This window comes from Ostrea edulis, chromosome 7, assembly GCF_947568905.1.
Source record: "Ostrea edulis chromosome 7, xbOstEdul1.1, whole genome shotgun sequence".
Taxonomy (NCBI): Eukaryota; Metazoa; Mollusca; class Bivalvia; order Ostreida; family Ostreidae; genus Ostrea; species Ostrea edulis.
The window spans coordinates 63340194-63359279 of record NC_079170.1 but is presented as its reverse complement, the minus strand read 5'-3'; the positions used below and the strand labels follow the sequence as shown (position 1 = coordinate 63359279).

The 19086-nt window shown below is 33.3% G+C and overlaps 1 protein-coding gene across 2 annotated transcripts; it reads left to right on the top strand.

The window, feature by feature from the left end:
• Positions 1-826: 826 nt before the first annotated feature.
• On the top strand, positions 827-17904 carry LOC130048370 (RNA polymerase II-associated protein 3-like). Of its 2 annotated transcripts, none has more exons than XM_056145017.1 (10): positions 827-1094; positions 3546-3689; positions 9844-9960; positions 10379-10506; positions 14221-14413; positions 15011-15106; positions 15439-15855; positions 16041-16138; positions 17552-17646; positions 17752-17904. In XM_056145017.1, exons 1-10 carry the CDS (start codon positions 930-932, stop codon positions 17841-17843), a joined length of 1545 nt encoding a protein of 514 aa, XP_056000992.1. In that variant the 5' UTR covers positions 827-929; the 3' UTR covers positions 17844-17904. The 2 variants fall into 2 exon arrangements, with proteins under 2 accessions (XP_056000992.1, XP_056000993.1); XM_056145018.1 differs by lacking the exon at positions 17752-17904 and adding an exon at positions 16868-16922 and having other exon boundaries at positions 830-1094.
• Positions 17905-19086: the final 1182 nt, after the last annotated feature.

Genomic DNA, 19086 nt, shown 5'->3' with positions numbered 1-19086 from the left:
AGAGCGATGCTTGGTGAATCCAGCATTGTACAATGTTGTAACAAGAAACGGGAAAAGTGGGAATGTTACGTGGTATATAGTTGGTAGAGTCATTTATATAGACCAGTCGCAAAATTTAGCACAACAACAACAAAACAAACAAACAAACAAAAACAAAACAAAAAAGGAGGGAAATCATTGAAACGTATAGTTGTTATATAACGTTGAGCGCTGTTGTAGTTTACCTGTGTGTTACTGAAAAATCGTATGTATATATACGTACATTTGAAACATGCGTCCATTTGAAAACATTTGAAGATATAGGGTTAGGCCCACAGGCACTTGTTACATACATGGGGTCCCCCTCTTAAGGAGGGGGGGGGGGTGAAGTAAGAAACAAGTACCTGTGACTAGGCCAGTGTGAGGCACGAACAATGTCAACTTGTTGAAATCCACATGTGGTACGTGAACTTTAGGGGTCAAAATGTGTTTGATTTTGACTAAAGTTTTAGAAATAGCCATTAAAAATACAAGCTAAAGTTATTGCAACAAAGAAACATACACAAAAGACCGGAAATACAGTACACTCTAATAATGCTTACCTTGCAACTTTCACACCTGCTTACAAAATTAATGTTTACATTAGTTTCAAGTCAAAGGTCGATATTAAATTTTTGTACTACGTGCCCGATGTGCACTCAGTTTTGTTTGATATCGATGATATTGTATGAAATTATATTTGATGTAAAGAAAGCGTTCTATATGATTTCTCTCTCTCTCATTAAATGGTATTTTTGGGTATACATGATATGAATACCACAATAAATACATATATAATCGGGATCGGGATATTGATAAACCGCAACATAACATGTCTGCGCCCATGGAAATGGCCGAGTGAACGCAAACGTGTTTTGGTGTTTTGTTTGTTAAGAATCTGATTACAAACCATGGCGAAAATGAGTGCGTCCGAGGAAAAGATGCTGATGCTTCAGCATCATATGAGAGAAAACAACATGGACCTCGAATCCTTCGTCAAAGACATGAATAAATGGGAAGATGATATTAAAGAGAAAGAGAAGAAATTAAAGAGTGAAAAATCTTTGAAAGAAAAGGTTTGTCGAAAGAAAGGTTTTTTAACATGATTAATGTTATATAATACTTATTTTCCTTATAAAAATGTAAGATAGTCAACATAAGGGTAAAACAATGAACGTGTAAGTGACTCGAATTCTCGACTAGAGAAAATTCTAGTAACCTGGGGCCAGTTTCACAAAACTAACTTACGACTAAGATCTAACTTAAGACATAAATTTTTCCTAAGTTCATTCCTTATCCGTTTCACAAAAAATGTCGTATCTTAGGATTTTCATAAGTTCTTTCGTAACTTTACGACAGGCAAGTAGGTGTCTTAAGTCCAAACTAAATATGGCGGCGGCCTTTATTTTGCTGTGTCGTCGTCAACTTCGACGATAAAGACAGTTCAGAGATGGAAACAATCCTTTAGATTATATGAACGACATGGAGATTGTTTCAAAATTTAAACTACCACTTCATTTGATCATCGACTTATGCCAAATGATGGAAAACGATTTGAAAAGACACACTTGTAGGTCCCAGTCATTGCCAACATCGTTAAAAGTCATGGCTGCCCTCAGGTTTTATGCCATGGGGAATTTCCAATTGGTGACTGCTGATGTCCACGGCATCAGTAAGTCCAACGTTTCCAGAATAGTTAGAGATGTTTCTTCTTTACTTTCAAACATGAGCCCTAAGTATCAACCCCACCCGAAATCCCAGAAACGCACGTGTTTCCAATTATAGCTTGGATTTTGTCCTCTATTGGAGTGATTTGATCTGACAGAAATATATAGGATTTCTCTGGAATGCTCATGTTTGCATAAAATGGACATTATTGTCAGTTTAGAGATTGGCGGTATAGGAATACATTAAACATGCAGAAACACATTGTTAGGCATCATCATTCAAAAATGTTTTCAACTGATTTCTGCCCAACATACAATGAAAGCAGCACTTATCTACAACAAACATTGTAATAAAAAAAAAAGTAAAAAAAAATTCCAACATTTCCAACAATCAACAATGAATAGTCACTAGTATCTGGCCAGCAAACAAGTGTTTAGAACACCAAGTAGATTGTAATGGCAACCAAAAGTTCGAAATTGTTGTTCACTTCATTTTTCTAAAGATATTTTGAAATGCATTTTCAGAACAAATTGCTCCTTTTTCCAGTCTTTAGTGATTCAAACTCAGAAATTCCAAGTCTATAGAGATTTTATTATGTTTGTATCAAGAAATATACATTTTTTTTTGCATTTAATTTAAAGTAAATCTGCAGATTGAAGATTCTCCATTTATTTCATCTGAATAATTATTGTTATATTTATAGCATCATCATGAGTCAAGTTTCATGATCTGTATTAGATCAGATTAACTTCTGTATCATTCCGCTCTATGAACCACCACCCCATGAACCATGATGTACAGTAGTGATGAAACGACAATCGATTGTCGATCGTTTTTGGCTCTTCGATTCCGATTATTGATTCTATTTTTCTTAATCGATTGTTGCCTGTACACTAATTAATATCTAATCCAAGATTCATCTGACTGTTAATCCCGCTTTTGTATCGAGACATGTGCGGGGGAGAGTCAGAGTGGACTCCACATTGATAAGTGGGAATTCAGTGACACCAGGTAGTGTGTATGCTGCACATATCCATAAAACTACATAGAAATAACTCCAAAAATATCAAACATTATTAACTACATGTAAATACCGATTATATCGATCATTGATCTTCTGATAATGACCGATTATGAAATTTTTCCGATTTTTCAGCACTAATGTACAGTATCTAGTTTCATTGTTAAAATTCTTTGATTTCTGTCTTCCTTTTTAATATTATGCCATTGACCTGTCTTTGTCAGAGATTCATATCAATTTAAAATGTAATAATGGATTTTCTGAAAAATGATGAAGATGTTGGAGAAGATGATGATGATGAAAATGATGCACATTGTGTATTATACATGTATTAGAATGTAATATGATTAGTTGACTGCTCTAATATATAACTGTTTTCACGATTTTTGATAAAAATATTTTTCATTTTTGATGTTAAACATTGAAAATATTACTCTTAAATCTGTGTTATGTAAACAAAGACTCGAGTCATTTTATGTATACAAACAAACAAGTGAAATATTGATTTTGTAATATAAAGCATCTTAATTTTGCATAGTCACAAATTTTTACTTTTAGATATTAACATGTTTTACCCCAAAAATGCTTGAAATGTGAAAGATATATTAAAAGATCGAAATCCATTTCTTGTGAAAATTTCGTAAACAATAACATACCACAATTTTTGTTTACAAAGGAAATTATAAACTCTCTAAAATGAGCTTCTGTGAAAATGTATAATTTTTATGTGAAATCGTTTAAACACAGTACATTTTAATCATTAAAAGTGAAAAAGAAAATTTTGAGGAAAATTCTGAATCAGTCCCTTTAACATATAATTAAGATGCTTTTTTGACAGGATTTGCCTCCAGTAAGAAACAGTTTAAAAATAAAGAAGAAACGGAGAGTTCCACCACAGCAGCATGAGGGAAAGAGCGAGGAGAGAAAACCTCGGAAGAGAATCAGTGGTTACGACTACAGAGCCTGGGATAAACTGGACATAGTAAGTCATTGCATTATCTAGACTACAGAGCCTGGGATAAACTGGATGTAGTAAATCATTACATTATCTAGACTATAGAGCCTGAGATAAACTGGATGTAGTAAGTCATTACATTATCTAGACTAAAGAGCCTGGGATAAACTGGACGTAGTAAGTCATTACATTATCTAGACTACAGTAAATCATTACATTATCTGGATTACAGAACCTGGGATAAACTGGATGTAGGAAGTCTTTATATTATCTAGACTACAGAGCCTGGGATAAACTGGACGTAGTAAGTCATTACATTATCTAGACTACAGTAAATCATTACATTATCTAGACTACAGTAAGTCATTACATTATGTAGACTACAGTAAGTCATTACATTATCTAGACTACAATAAATCAATACATTATCTAGACTACAATAAGTCATTACATTATCTAGACTACAGAGCCTGGGATAAACTGGACGTAGTAAGTCATTACATTATCTAGACTACAGTAAGTCATTACATTATCTAGACTACAGTAAGTCATTACATTATCTAGACTACAGAGCCTGGGATAAACTGGACATAGTAAGTCATTACATTATCTAGACTACAGTAAGTCATTACATTATCTAGACTACAGTAAATCATTACATTATTTAGACTACAGAGCCTGGGATAAACTGGACGTAGTAAGTCATTACATTATCTAGACTACAGTAAATCATTACATTATCTAGACTACAGTAAGTCATTACATTATCTAGACTACAATAAATCAATACATTATCTAGACTACAATAAGTCATTACATTATCTAGACTACAGAGCCTGGGATAAACTGGACGTAGTAAGTCATTACATTATCTAGACTACAGTAAGTCATTACATTATCTAGACTACAGTAAGTCATAACATTATCTAGACTACAGAGCCTGGGATAAACTGGACGTAGTAAGTCATTACATTATCTAGACTACAGTATGTCATTACATTATCTAGACTACAGTAAATCATTACATTATTTAGACTACAGAGCCTGGGATAAACTGGATGTAGTAAGTCATTACATTATCTAGACTACAGTAAATCATTACATTATCTAGACTACAGTAAGTCATTACATTATCTAGACTACAGTAAGTCATTACATTATCTAGACTACAGTAAGTCATTACATTATCTAGACTACAGAGTCTGAGATAAACTGGATGTAGTAAGTCATTACATTATGTAGACTAGAGAGGCTGGGATAAACTGGACGTAGTAAGTCATTACATTATCTAGACTACATTAAGTCATTACATTATGTAGACTACAGTAAGTCATTACATTATGTAGACTACAGTAAATCATTACATTATCTAGACTACAGTAAGTCATTACATTATCTAGACTACAGTAAGTCATTACATTATCTAGACTACAGAGCCTGGGATAAACTGGACGTAGTAAGTCATTACATTATCTAGACTACAGAGCCTGGGATAAACTGGACGTAGTAAGTCATTACATTATCTAGACTACAGTAAGTCATTACATTATCTAGACTACAGTAAGTCATTACATTATCTAGACTACAGTAAGTCATTACATTATCTAGACTACAGAGCCTGGGATAAACTGGACGTAGTAAGTCATTACATTATCTAGACTACAGTAAATCATTACATTATCTAGACTACAGTAAGTCATTACATTATGTAGACTACAGTAAATCATTACATTATCTAGACTACAGTAAGTCATTACATTATCTAGACTACAGTAAGTCATTACATTATCTAGACTACAGAGCCTGGGATAAACTGGACGTAGTAAGTCATTACATTATCTAGACTACAGAGCCTGGGATAAACTGGATGTAGTAAGTCATTACATTATCTAGACTACAGTAAATCATTACATTATCTAGACTACAGTAAGTCATTACATTATCTAGACTACAGAGCCAGGGATAAACTGGACGTAGTAAGTCATTACATTATATAGACTACAGAGCCTGGGATAAACTGGACGTAGTAAGTCATTACATTATCTAGACTACAGTAAGTCATTACATTATCTAGACTACAGTAAGTCATTACATTATCTAGACTACAGTAAGTCATTACATTATCTAGACTACAGAGCCTGGGATAAACTGGACGTAGTAAGTCATTACATTATCTAGACTACAGTAAATCATTACATTATCTAGACTACAGTAAGTCATTACATTATGTAGACTACAGTAAGTCATTACATTATCTAGACTACAGAGCCTGGGATAAACTGGACGTAGTAAGTCATTACATTATCTAGACTACAGTAAGTCATTACATTATGTAGACTACAGTAAGTCATTACATTATGTAAACTACAGTAAGTCATTACATTATCTAGATTACAGTAAGTCATTACATTATCTAGACTACAGTAAGTCATTACATTATCTAGACTACAGAGCCTGGGATAAACTGGACGTAGTAAGTCATTACATTATCTAGACTACAGTAAGTCATTACATTATGTAGACTACAGTAAGTCATTACATTATGTAAACTACAGTAAGCCATTACATTATGTAGACTACAGTAAGGCATTACATTATGTAGACTACAGTAAGTCATTACATTATCTAGATTACAGTAAGTCATTACATTATCTAGACTACAGTAAGTCATTACATTATCTTGACTACAGTAAGTCATTACATTATGTAAACTACAGTAAGCCATTACATTATGTAGACTACAGTAAGGCATTACATTATCTAGACTACAGTAAGGCATTACATTATCTAGACTACAGTAAGTCATTACATTATCTAGACTACAGAGCCTGGGATAAACTGGACGTGGTAAGTCATTACATTATCTAGACTACAGTAAATCATTACATTATCTAGACTACAGTAAGTCATTACATTATCTAGACTACAGAGCCTGGGATAAACTGGATGTAGTAAGTCATTACATTATCTAGACTACAGTAAGTCATTACATTATCTAGACTACAGTAAGTCATTACATTATCTAGACTACAGAGCCTGAGAAAAACTGGATGTACTAAGTCATTACATTATCTAGACTACAGTAAGTCATTACATTATGTAGACTACAGTAAGGCATTACATTATCTAGACTACAGTAAATCATTACATTATCTAGACTACAGTAAGGCATTACATTATCTAGACTACAGAGCCTGGGATAAACTGGATGTAGTAAGTCATTACATTATCTAGACTACAGTAAGTCATTACATTATCTAGACTACAGTAAGTCATTACATTATCTAGACTACAGAGCCTGAGAAAAACTGGATGTACTAAGTCATTACATTATCTAGACTACAGTAAGTCATTACATTATCTAGACTAGAGAGTCTGGGATAAACTGGACGTAGTAAGTCATTACATTATCTAGACTACAGAGCCTGAGAAAAACTGGATGTACTAAGTCATTACATTATGTAGACTACAGTAAGTCATTACATTATGTAGACTACAGTAAATCATTACATTATCTAGACTACAAAGCCTGAGAAAAACTGGATGTAGTAAATCATTACATTATCTAGACTACAGTAAGTCATTACATTATCTAGACTACAATAAATCAATACATTATCTAGACTACAATAAGTCATTACATTATCTAGACTAGAGAGCCTGGGATAAACTGGACGTAGTAAGTCATGACATTATCTAGACTACAGTAAATCATTACATTATCTAGACTACAGAGCCTGGGATAAACTGGATGTAGTAAGGAAGCAAACTCTTTTCATTTCATTATCTAGACTTTATTCTACAGTGAAGCTTATAAGGCTGCTGGCAAACAGCTGATAGTTTTGTTCATCATTGATAGATCATGTTAGACCTGGCCAGTTCTCTCTCCTAGGTGAGAAGAGCATTCTTTGAAGATAGATAGGTTTTAACTTATTCTGGTTAGCAGGTAGATAATTATGTATGTGTGTTCTTTGTAGGTCTGGTCCCTGTAGTTTTATTCTTGATATCAAATAGTTCCTTCAGAAGCAAGGTGTGATATCATTTGTGCATTGGTAATCATTTGTGCCTTATGAATTTTCTTTCCTTTTTGAATGACACTCATGATCATGCAAAGATCACATACTCTATTTGTTTTGATATTCTTTTAGTTTAAAAAATGCACATTCAATCTTCCATTTGCCAACCTCTTTTGATTTGGTTGAGAGAGAGATAGAGAGAGATGAGCATTGAACTTGTCATTTACAGTTACTGTAAATATCTTGTGTATACAACAGAGAGAGAGAGAGAGAGAGAGAGAGAGAGAGAGAGAGAGAGAGAAAACAAACAATGGCAAGGTTCCCCAAAACCAATGTATCATGAAACAGTTGCCCTGTCACCCTGTGTAATAACGAGTGATCATGTTTACATTACATAGACTGCAATGATCAACATGAACAGGCTTAGGTTGCTATAGCTACTTTTTAAGTAGTAGTATCTTCAGATTGCCCTCAAGATATGACTTCACTAGTTTCTGTGAAGTAGCTAGTCCACCTTCACATGGCTAGAATATAGAAGTTGCTAGAATATTTTCAAAATTTTAAAACTTTAAAGGAAAACTACTATTTTATTTCATAAAAAAGATCATGTCCTATACAGTTTCACATTATTTGTCTCTGATATTTACAGTCATTTATCTCTGATATTTACAGTCATTTATCACTGATATTTACAATAGGATTAAACATTCTTTTTGAAGAATATATCGATGTGTAAACTCCAGACATTTTACTCACAAACTGAATAAAAGTGCGAAAAAAGAATGTTTGATTCTTATAATTCCAATTCATTCACTTTATTAACAATTGCAAAAATTTTGATAGTTTCCCCGACTATGTTATTTGTTTTCAGGCGTGTATGAATACATCGCATTTTCAGATTTATTGATGTATAAACTCTTGTTCAGCTTTATTTTTGTCCAATCAAAACAATTGTAATAAATAACATTGGAATTATAGTCATTTATCTCTGATATTTACAGTCATTTATTTCTGATATTTACAGTCATTTGTCTCTGATATATAGTCATTTGTCTCTGATATTTACAGTCATTTATCTCTGATATTTACAGTCATTTATCTCTGATATTTACAGTCATTTGTCTCTGATATATATATACTGTCATTTGTCTCTGATATTTAAAGTCATTTGTAGTACCTACAAATGTTTCTAATTTCATTTTAATCATTGACAAGTAAAGTTAAAATGCAATTTTTTTTTTGTTTTTTTTTTTGAAAATCTCTTTATCCATCGCCTATTTGAATTGAACAGATGAATTTAGGGTTTAAAATAACTTTGTTTAAGTCTGTGCTTGATGTTTTCTGAAAGAAAAGCAAAGTGAAAAGTCTTGTTATGTCAAAATATCAAAAATAGCAGCAAACTCATGTTTATGATTGCATAATTCCAGCTTTACATCATTTTGATTAAATTTAAGATAGCAAATAAGTTGCATGGGAATTTTTATTCAAAATTCTTATAATTTTGAAACACTGTAAAATTACTGGTATTGATGTTGATATTGATGGGCAAATAGAGCCCAATTTAAATTAGCTGTTTTGAGTCTGCTGGCTACCCTTTTTGAGAAGCGGTAGCGGATTCAAAACAGCTAATTTTAATTAGATTGAATATAGCCCTTATTATGATAGTTGGTTTTTTCACATTAGAATGTTAACAATGTTAATTAATTGTCTTCTCTTTGTGGTTGCTTGTCATTGATGTATGACAGTAAAATGGACACTTCCTGGATTTCTTCTGTATTGTATACATGCAGCTTTAGATTTGCTCCTGTTTATTTTTATGGTTTATGTTTGATTCTAACTTTGTTTTCAGGCAGTTTAAAGTTCATGTGTTTTTTGTGATTGATTTATTGTTTGTGTGTTTTCCATCCTGTTGATAATTCTTCTCTCATATTATTGAGATGTCACCAGCTGTAGGTGAAGTACCACAGATTTAGACCTATGCCTAGTGCTAAGGGCCGTAGCAGTGAGGGTTCTTTAGCGTGCTAACGCGTGCTACGACATGGGACCTCGGTTTTTGTGTGTCCATTTGATATAAGAGTTATGGTTAGGTGATATCTACAAGCAGTATTAATTTCACAACAAAATCAGGGAAAAGGAAGGTGCTATAAAACATCAATGCTTTGCAGGACAAATTGTGTGATGACGTAGAGATTGAAGAGAAGTCCGATTCATCAGAATACGAAACAGACGAGGAATGGGAGGTGGAGAGAAAGAAACAGCAGGCAGCGATGGAGAAAGACTCGGTAAGTTTTATTTACTGAGAGTTGTTGAAATGTCCATTACTGTGATTTTAATAACATTTTGTCCTATGTAATTATTATGTTCATTCTTTTGATATTTATCCGTGGTTGAGTTATATTTTTTCTGACATTATTTTTCTGTAAAATATAACATTATTGATTTTGTTGTAGTTTGTTTTTTATTTAAATGCATGAGAATTTAATCATTCTTTTAAGATTTAGAAACTAAAACAAATTTCTCATAATTTTTCTTCGATGGAAGCTGTGATTGATATTTTCCTGTGATAAAAAATCACTAGTGTAGATTTTCTGTAAGATGGGGAAAAAAAAGCACTGATTTAAAACTGTTACCACCCATCATGTGTTTCTTAGTCCAGGGATAGACACAATCAATGAATCGTGCACCTTTCTCTTTCATCAGGGAAACGAGTACTTCAAACGAGGGGACTACACCAATGCTATTGAATCTTACACCAAGGGCATGGGGCTGGATCCCACCAATCCTATCCTGCCAGCCAACAGGGCCATGGCTCTGCTTAAAGAACAGAAGTGAGTATCATTGCAGGTGCATAGAAAATATTAGAAATATATTTGACCTCATCCAAAGCCTTTTTTTTTTTACTTTGAGTAAACAAAGTGTGTTATGATAACAAGAGAAAATTTTTTTATGTGGCGTTCATATGTAAATGGCACTGCTAGATTTAGTTATATTACTGTAAAATGAAATGGTAGGATGCAAGTCTATGTTACAGACCCTGAAATATACTACTACATCTAAAATGAGTGTTTAGTTCCGTATCATTTTTGCATTATTTTAAAAATGCTTTGCGTGTGAAACATATCATTTCATGCAAGAAACGTTTCATTCCATGTGAATAGCAATTCATTTCATGTAAGAAAGATATTGTTTCATGTACAAATTGTGTGAAAACCAATTTAGAAAGCGGTTAGTTTTGTGTTAGAAGCATACGGTTTCATGTAGAGAGGGTGTGCTAGTTGTATGTGAGAGCCATGTATTGCCATTAAATATCTTGTATCATGTTGAAAGCTTGCACATTTTCAATACGGAGCTCAATTGTGAAGGAATGAGACTATCTTTGACAACTTGAAACACGATTGTCAAACATACAGATCTGTTTCATCAACAGCGAAAATTTCAAATCACAACTTTAAGAGCACTTGAAAAAACATTCTAGTGAGAAAATTGTATGATACGCAATGACTTTAACATATGTGCACCAGTACCAACATGGTATAAAGTAAGGATAAATAAAAGAATAAGTAATACATAAATAGACTAAAAAATAACTGCATAAATAAATAAATTAGTAGATAAATTGAAAATAGATGAATAAATTGATTAATGAAACATTTAATGAATATCAAATGGAAAAAATGAATATGCAAAAAAGAAAAACGGAAAAAGTGTAATTCATTTACTGCTTGTGAACCAAAATGAAGCCAAACCATGTAGATTGTTTTGTGTAACAGTGTGAGAGAAGTGTGAATTGCCTTATGCAAGCCATGTGAGAAAAATGTGAATAAATTCATGCAAATCAAATGAGAATTATCCAGAAATCATATCTCTTTGTGTATAAAGTGTTCTGTGTGATGTTATGTAAGCAAAGTATCGTATGAAAAACGATTTGCTTCATGTAAGAAAAGTGTTATGCAAGAAGCATGCAAAAAGTTTAAAATTGCTGTAGTAGTGCATTTTAGGGTTTGTAGTTACACTATTACATGGTGGTATATTTACATTGCTACATGGTGGTATATTTACACTTACATGGTGGTATATTTACACTGCTACATGGTGGTATATTTACACTGTTATGTAATGGTATTTTTACACTGTTACTTGGTGGTATATTTACACTGTTACATGGTGGTATATTTACACTGTTACGTGGTGGTATATTTACACTGTTACGTGGTGGTATATTTACACTGTTACGTAGTGGTATATTTACACTGTTACGTGGTGGTTCATTTACACTGTTACAAATTGATATATTTACACTGTTATGTAGTGGTATATTTACACTGTTACATGGTGGTATATTTACACTGTTATTTGGTGGTATATTTACACTGTTACGTGGTATATTTACACTGTAACGTGGTATATTTACACTGATATGTGGTATATTTACAATGTTACATGGTATATTTACACTGTAACGTGGTATATTGTTACTGTGATGTGGTATATTTACACTGTAACGTGGTTTATGTACACTGTGGTATTTTTACACTGATACATGGTATATTGTTACTGTGATGTGGTATATTTAGCCGAGTTGCAAGGAAGTTGAACTCAGCTATTGGTTTGGTGATGCGGGCGGGCGGTTGGACGCCAACAATTGGTTTCCGGATGATAACTCGAAAAGTTTACAATCTAATCAAATGAAACTTTGATATATTGTTGGGTACCAGGTAAGGAAGACCGCTATTGATTTTGGAGAACAAAGGTCAAGGTCACAGTGACCGAATATAGAATGAAAAATTTCAGAAAAATTTGGTTTCCGGATGATAACTCAGAAAGTTTAAATCCGAATCAAATGATACTTCAAGATATTGTTATGTACCAGGTAAGGAAGACCCCTATTGCTTTTGGAGAAAATAGGTCAAAGGTCAAAGTCACAGTGACCGAAAATAGATTGAAAACTTCAGACAAATATGGTTTCTAGACAGTAACTCGAAAAGTTTAAAACTGAAATTAGTTCTTCACAATTATAAATATGCCACATCATTGCTGACTTTACAATGTATCTCATGCAACTCAGCTCATGTACCCCTTGGTGCGTATATTGATTTTTACACTGTATTGTGGTATATGTACACTGTGGTATATTTACTCTGTAACATGGTATATGTACACTGTGGTATATTTACATTGTAATGTGGTATATTTACACTGTGGTATATTTACACTGTAATGTGGTATATTTACATTGTAATGTGGTATATTTACACTGTATCGTGGTATATGTGCACTGTGGTATATTTACATTGTAATGTGGTATATTTACACCGTGGTATATTTTCATTGTAATGTGGTATATTTACACTGTGGAATATTTACATTGTAATGTGGTATATTTACACTGTGGTATATTTACATTGTAATGGGGTATATAAATTTACACTGTGATATATTTACATTGTAATGTGATATATTTACACTGATACATGGTAAATTTACAATGTTACATGGTATATTTACACTGTATCGTGGTATATGTACACTGTGGTATATTTACTCTGTAACATGGTATATTTACACTGTGGTATATTTACATTGTAATGTGGTATATTTACACTGTGGTATATTTACATTGTAATGTGGCATATTTACGCTGTGGTATATTTACATTGTAATATGGTATATTTACATGGTAATGTGGTATATTTACACTGTGGTATATTTACATTGTAATGTGGTATATTTACACTGTGATATATTTACATTGTAATGTGATATATTTACACTGATACATGGTATATTTACAATATTACATGGTGGTTCATTTACACTGTAACGTGGTATATTGTTACTGTAATGTGGTATATTTACACTGTATCGTGGTATATTTACACTGTGGTATATTTACACTGTAACGTGGTATATTGTTACTGTGATGTGGTATATTTACACTGTATCGTGGTATATGTACACTGGTATATTTACACTGGTACATGGTATATTTACCCTGTGGTATATGTACACTGTGGTATATTTACACTGCATCATGGTATATTTACACTGTGGTATATTTACACTGTAACATGGTATATTTACCCTGTGATATATTTACACTGTAACGTGGTATATTGTTACTGTGATGTGGTATATTTACACTGTAACATGGTATATGTACACTGTGGTATATTTACACTGTAACTTAGTATATTTACACTGTGGTATATTTACACTGTGGTATATTTACACTGTAATGTGGTATATGTACACTGTGGTATATTTACACTGGTACATGGTATATTTACCCTGTGGTATATTTACACTGTAATGTGGTATATTTACCCTGTGGTATATTTACACTGGTACATGGTATATTTACCCTGTGGTATATTTACACTGTAACGTGGTATATTTACACTGTGGTATATTTACACTGTAATGTGGTATATTGTTACTGTGATGTGGTATATTTACACTGTATCATGGTATATGTACACTGTGGTATATTTACACTGTAACGTGGTATATTTACATTGTTACGTGTTATATTGTTTTGTTAGATACGCTGCTGCTGAGATGGATTGCATGACGGCTCTGACTCTAGACCCCCTGTATGTTAAAGCCTACCTCAGGCTGGGATCAGCTCAGTACTTCATGAAAAAGTTCCACAAGGCCAAGGAAACATTTGAGAAAGTTCTACAACTAGAAGCACAGAATAAACAGGCCAAATTAGAGATCGAGAAGATTGAGAAGGTACAGATATGCTTGTCATAGTAGTTATTCAAATTCTGGTCTCATTGAGAGAGTGGTGTCAAACACTATCACTAAATACTGTGCTGGATACCATACAATAGCGGAGGATATAATCACTCCACACAGTCACACAGAACAGAACATACTATGGATTCATTTTTTAAAAAAATTGGGGGCCAATTGTCCTGGATTGTGGAGATTTTACAGTTACTTTTGAATGTAATTTCGTGGTATGGTTTCTCTACATTAAAACATTATTTCAGTTGTATATTTCATTGTGGTTTGAAATTCGTGGGATAGGGGTACCCAAGAAATCCATGAAAATTGAACTCCCTTGAATTCTAATTTAAAGTATGAGAGCATATAAATATTCCATACAGTCTCACAGAATGGAACACTATTTATGCATTTAGCAAATATTATAATTTTGTTACGGAATACATACATGTACTATATATGCTCACGTAATTTCATGGCTTATACCGAGTAATGCTGCAGCATTGCTGACAAAGAAAGATAACTTGTATATGTCATTTTTACAGAAAATCATTTACTGGTATAAATGAAAATGTAAATATTTTCACTTTTTTTTTTCAGGAAATGAAGAAGGAACAAATGGTGGCCCCAGACAGTTCAGCACCTGATGCAGGTCTGGTGAAACCAATCACAAAGCCCCCAAATAAAAGATCAAAGGTATGATTCTGAGAAACACATTAATCATCTTCAATCTAGAGACCAGTACATATTGCAGGACAGTCATACACTGCCTTTGATATTACAGCAAGGTAAATTTAGGCATGTTGTTATATTAGCAAATCCATGTACAAAGTCTCATGCTTGAAAGAAAATGTACACCTTGTGGTAAAGGAAAATCATTGTGTGATACATGCGTTGAAATGGACTCGTATGGTAAAGAGATTCATAACAAAAAGTCATCATAGCATATTTTTTTGCAAATCACCAACACACAAATATGTCTGGTATGAAGATGCTGAGCAAAATTACATAGAACTCCACTGTTTCAGAAACCATTGAGGAGGTTGGATATTGAGGAGATTGGAATTGAAGAAACGGACACACGACAGGCAGCTAGATCTCGTGTGGAAGAGAGCCACAGCCAGCAAAGGATAGAAACAGAATCTAAAGACAATCAAATGTTTGCCAAGTTCACAACCCCAGGCATGATAAATGCTAGATCCACCCCACAAACTCTCAAAGAATCTAAACCTGTGATATCTAATGATAATTCAGCTAAATCTCAAAGTGATACCAAGTTGGATTTATCAAGTGTTCAGAATGGGACTAAAGCTTCTGTCAGCCCCAGATCAGAGGGAAAGTCACTGTCACCCAGAAGTTTTCCTGTCCCAGCATCTTCATTCCAATTTCAGTCAGATTACAAAGTTCTGAAGAATGATACATCTTCTTTTTATGATTATTTAAAGGTAAGGATTTGTTGTATTATTTACAGGTAAATATTAATGATATTATTTGAAGGTAAATATTCATAGTGTATCTATCCCGATGTTTACATTTGTAGATCTTTTTTTTGAAGGTCAATTTACGGATCAGGTTTATATTAAAAGCACCTACATGTAAACGTAATGATTGTTTTACTTGTGTGTTACAGATGATAGACCCAACACTGTATCCGAAGCTGTTTGGAGAATGTTTAGATGCAGAAATTTTGATGAAAATGTTGAAAGTATTTCAAAACTTTTATAAACCGTAAGTAAAACAGTTGTGTTGATTTTGTGAATTTTGATATTAATGTGGAATATGCAAGAAAAGTGTTGCAAATTTTATCAAGAACCACATTCATTTTATTAAGAAAAATTATATACAAGCATCCTCATAATTATAGTGTAAATTCATATTTGCTCCAAGTTCCTCAAGGCAACGGTTTTATGCAAGTCTCAAAATGTGTGGAAACATTTTGAAATTCTTCGTCTCAAAGACTACAGCTCAAGGTTCGGTTTGTTGGTTGTTTTACGTCCCCTCGAGAATTTTTCACTCCTGTTGAGACGTCACCAGCTGTAGGTGAAGTTCCGAAAATTTAAATATTTGTGTAGTGTTTGGGGCTGTAGCAGTAAGGGTTCTTTAATGTGCCAGTAGCTTCCGTGACCTCCATTTTAAAGGTCCTATCCGAAAGACCTGTGATTCTCATTTCTAAATGCTGATTGGCGAAGGAACAATCACTACTTATGTTTACATCTTAGGTTTGACGCGGTCATGGCTTGAGTGGGGCTTGAACTCATGACCTCCTGGTTATGAAGCAAATGCTCTACCACTGAGCTACCATGACCAGTCAAGGTGTTGCCAAATGAATTGCATGTATCCTCTTGAACTTTTTCGATGACCAAGTGCTAGGGCAGGGCCACAATAGACAAATAGATTTCATTAAAAGAACATGTATTTGTACATGTAGAAAAGTTCTTTAGAAATCTTTCTTTTCAGAACCGCAAGCCTAGGATATAATCTGTCAAATCAATATGCAAACATCTCCATGTAGGTAAAGAGGATTCAATTTTCTCCATTCTGTAAACACAGGGCGCAATACTCGATGCAGTATGAAGTCAAATTAGTATACTGTTGTAAATGAGTCTTTTTCTTGGTAATTCAAGTCACTGTTATTGCTCTCCAGCCTCTTGTTTTAAATAGCTTGTGTTTCACAAACATCATACCTGTTCTATAAGTTTTAAGATGAAATGCTTACATTGTAATACAGATTGACAAGTTGACATATAATTCATGACAAATTGTACCGGTTATTTTATGGAGCCTAGATTAGATATGGCTTGTTACCACTCTACAGTCCACTATTTTGACACATGGGTATGTAGGTTAGAAAGAATGTTTTACATGTTGTTTTGGTCAATAGTAAAATGTTATCATTGATATATGGAGATGACATTCGATGAGCAAATCACTTTTCACAAGCATTTACATAGGACACATACACTGTACATGTACTAAAATTTGAGTCAAATAGGACAAGAATAAAATTTCATATAAAGTTTCATACTTGGAAAGAAGTCCCAAAATTCTGAGAAGATTCAATTTTATTTTCTGTGGGAAATTTGATGGGGAATGGGGTAAAATTGGTGATATATGTGTTTAACTTTTATTTTTTTTCTAAAGAGCCGGTGAAGATTATTTCCTACACATGAGTAAGCTGACGGAAGTGAAGAGGTTCGGTATGACGGTGATGTTTTTCTCCAGAAAAGAAAAACAAGGTATCACATATATTTCTTAATACTGTTTTAATAATTCCTAAGTTTTTGAATTTCCTTCATGGTTTGCATCACTTACATGTAAATGTTTGTCTTTCTTCTTTGTAGTGCTTCAAGATTTATTTGAGAATATGAAAGAAAGAGGAAATGTGCCTGAAAGTGATCTGAAATTGCTAGCAACAAAATATGGGATCAGCTGACGAATTCCAGCACACAAGACTTTTCTCATGATTTCCTGCATAATTAAAAGAAATATTAAAGCGTGCCTTTTTGATTTTGATCAGTGCATTATAATGTAATATGTCTGCATTTTGACTGTTCACAACTGGTTAAGTTCATATACCACATTTACCAATGTTTTAATTCATTACAATCCATTGAGGATCCGGGTTAGTGTAGATCCTCAGTACCCCTTTGCCTGTTGTAAGTGGTGACTAAATGGGGCGGTCTTTTGGATGAGACTGCAAAAAACCGTGGCCTTGTGTCACAGCAGGTGTGGCACGATATAGATCCCTCCCTGCTCAAAGGCCGTAAGCGCCAAGCATAGACCTTAGTTTTACAGCCCTTCATCGGCAATAATTACCTCTTCATATGATTAAAAACTTCTCGAGAGGGACGTTAAACAGTGTAAAACCTAAACCAATCCATTTATAATCATGCTACAAATTGTAGTAGACCTTGAATATTGTTGAATTTATAAATCCCTGAACATGATTATAGCAGATTCATTCTTTGAACAGTTAAAGAAATTTAAACATTTCTGGAATACAATGTACAATTTCTGATTAGTAAATATAGGCAGTTCTGTTCTATTGACAAACCCAAGAAGACTCACTGAACGATAAGAATAATTACAACCTTGATTAGCTCTCGATGTTAATAATTCAGTTTTCATTAGCAGTAGATGTTACTAATTACAGTGTTGATAAGCTCTAAATGTTCATAATTACAGCCTTGATAAGCTCTAGATGTTTTAAATAATTAAATCATTCATATTTGATATAAAAGCAGTTGATCATTATGGAAAGAGACCTATGGTTTAGGGGGATGGGAGTCACGAGGATAAAGCCTGCAGCTGACATCTCCGTCCATCAATCTAAGAAATTTTATACAAGCTGAAATACTCTTGTCTGTCATTACAAATGTTAATTACAATGAATTCTGGGTTATTAAAACCAGTACGTGTTAATTACATGTACAAGCATTAATGAATTCTGAGTTATTAACACCAGTACATGTTAATTACAAGCATCAATGAATTCCGAGTTAACACCAGTTCGTGTTAATTACAAACATTAATGAATTCCGAGTTATTAACACCAGTACATGTTAATTACAAGCATTAATGAATTCTGAGTTATTAACACCAGTACATGTTAATTACAAGCAATAGATTCTGAGTTATTAACACCAGTACGTGTAATACACGAATTCAGTTCTGGG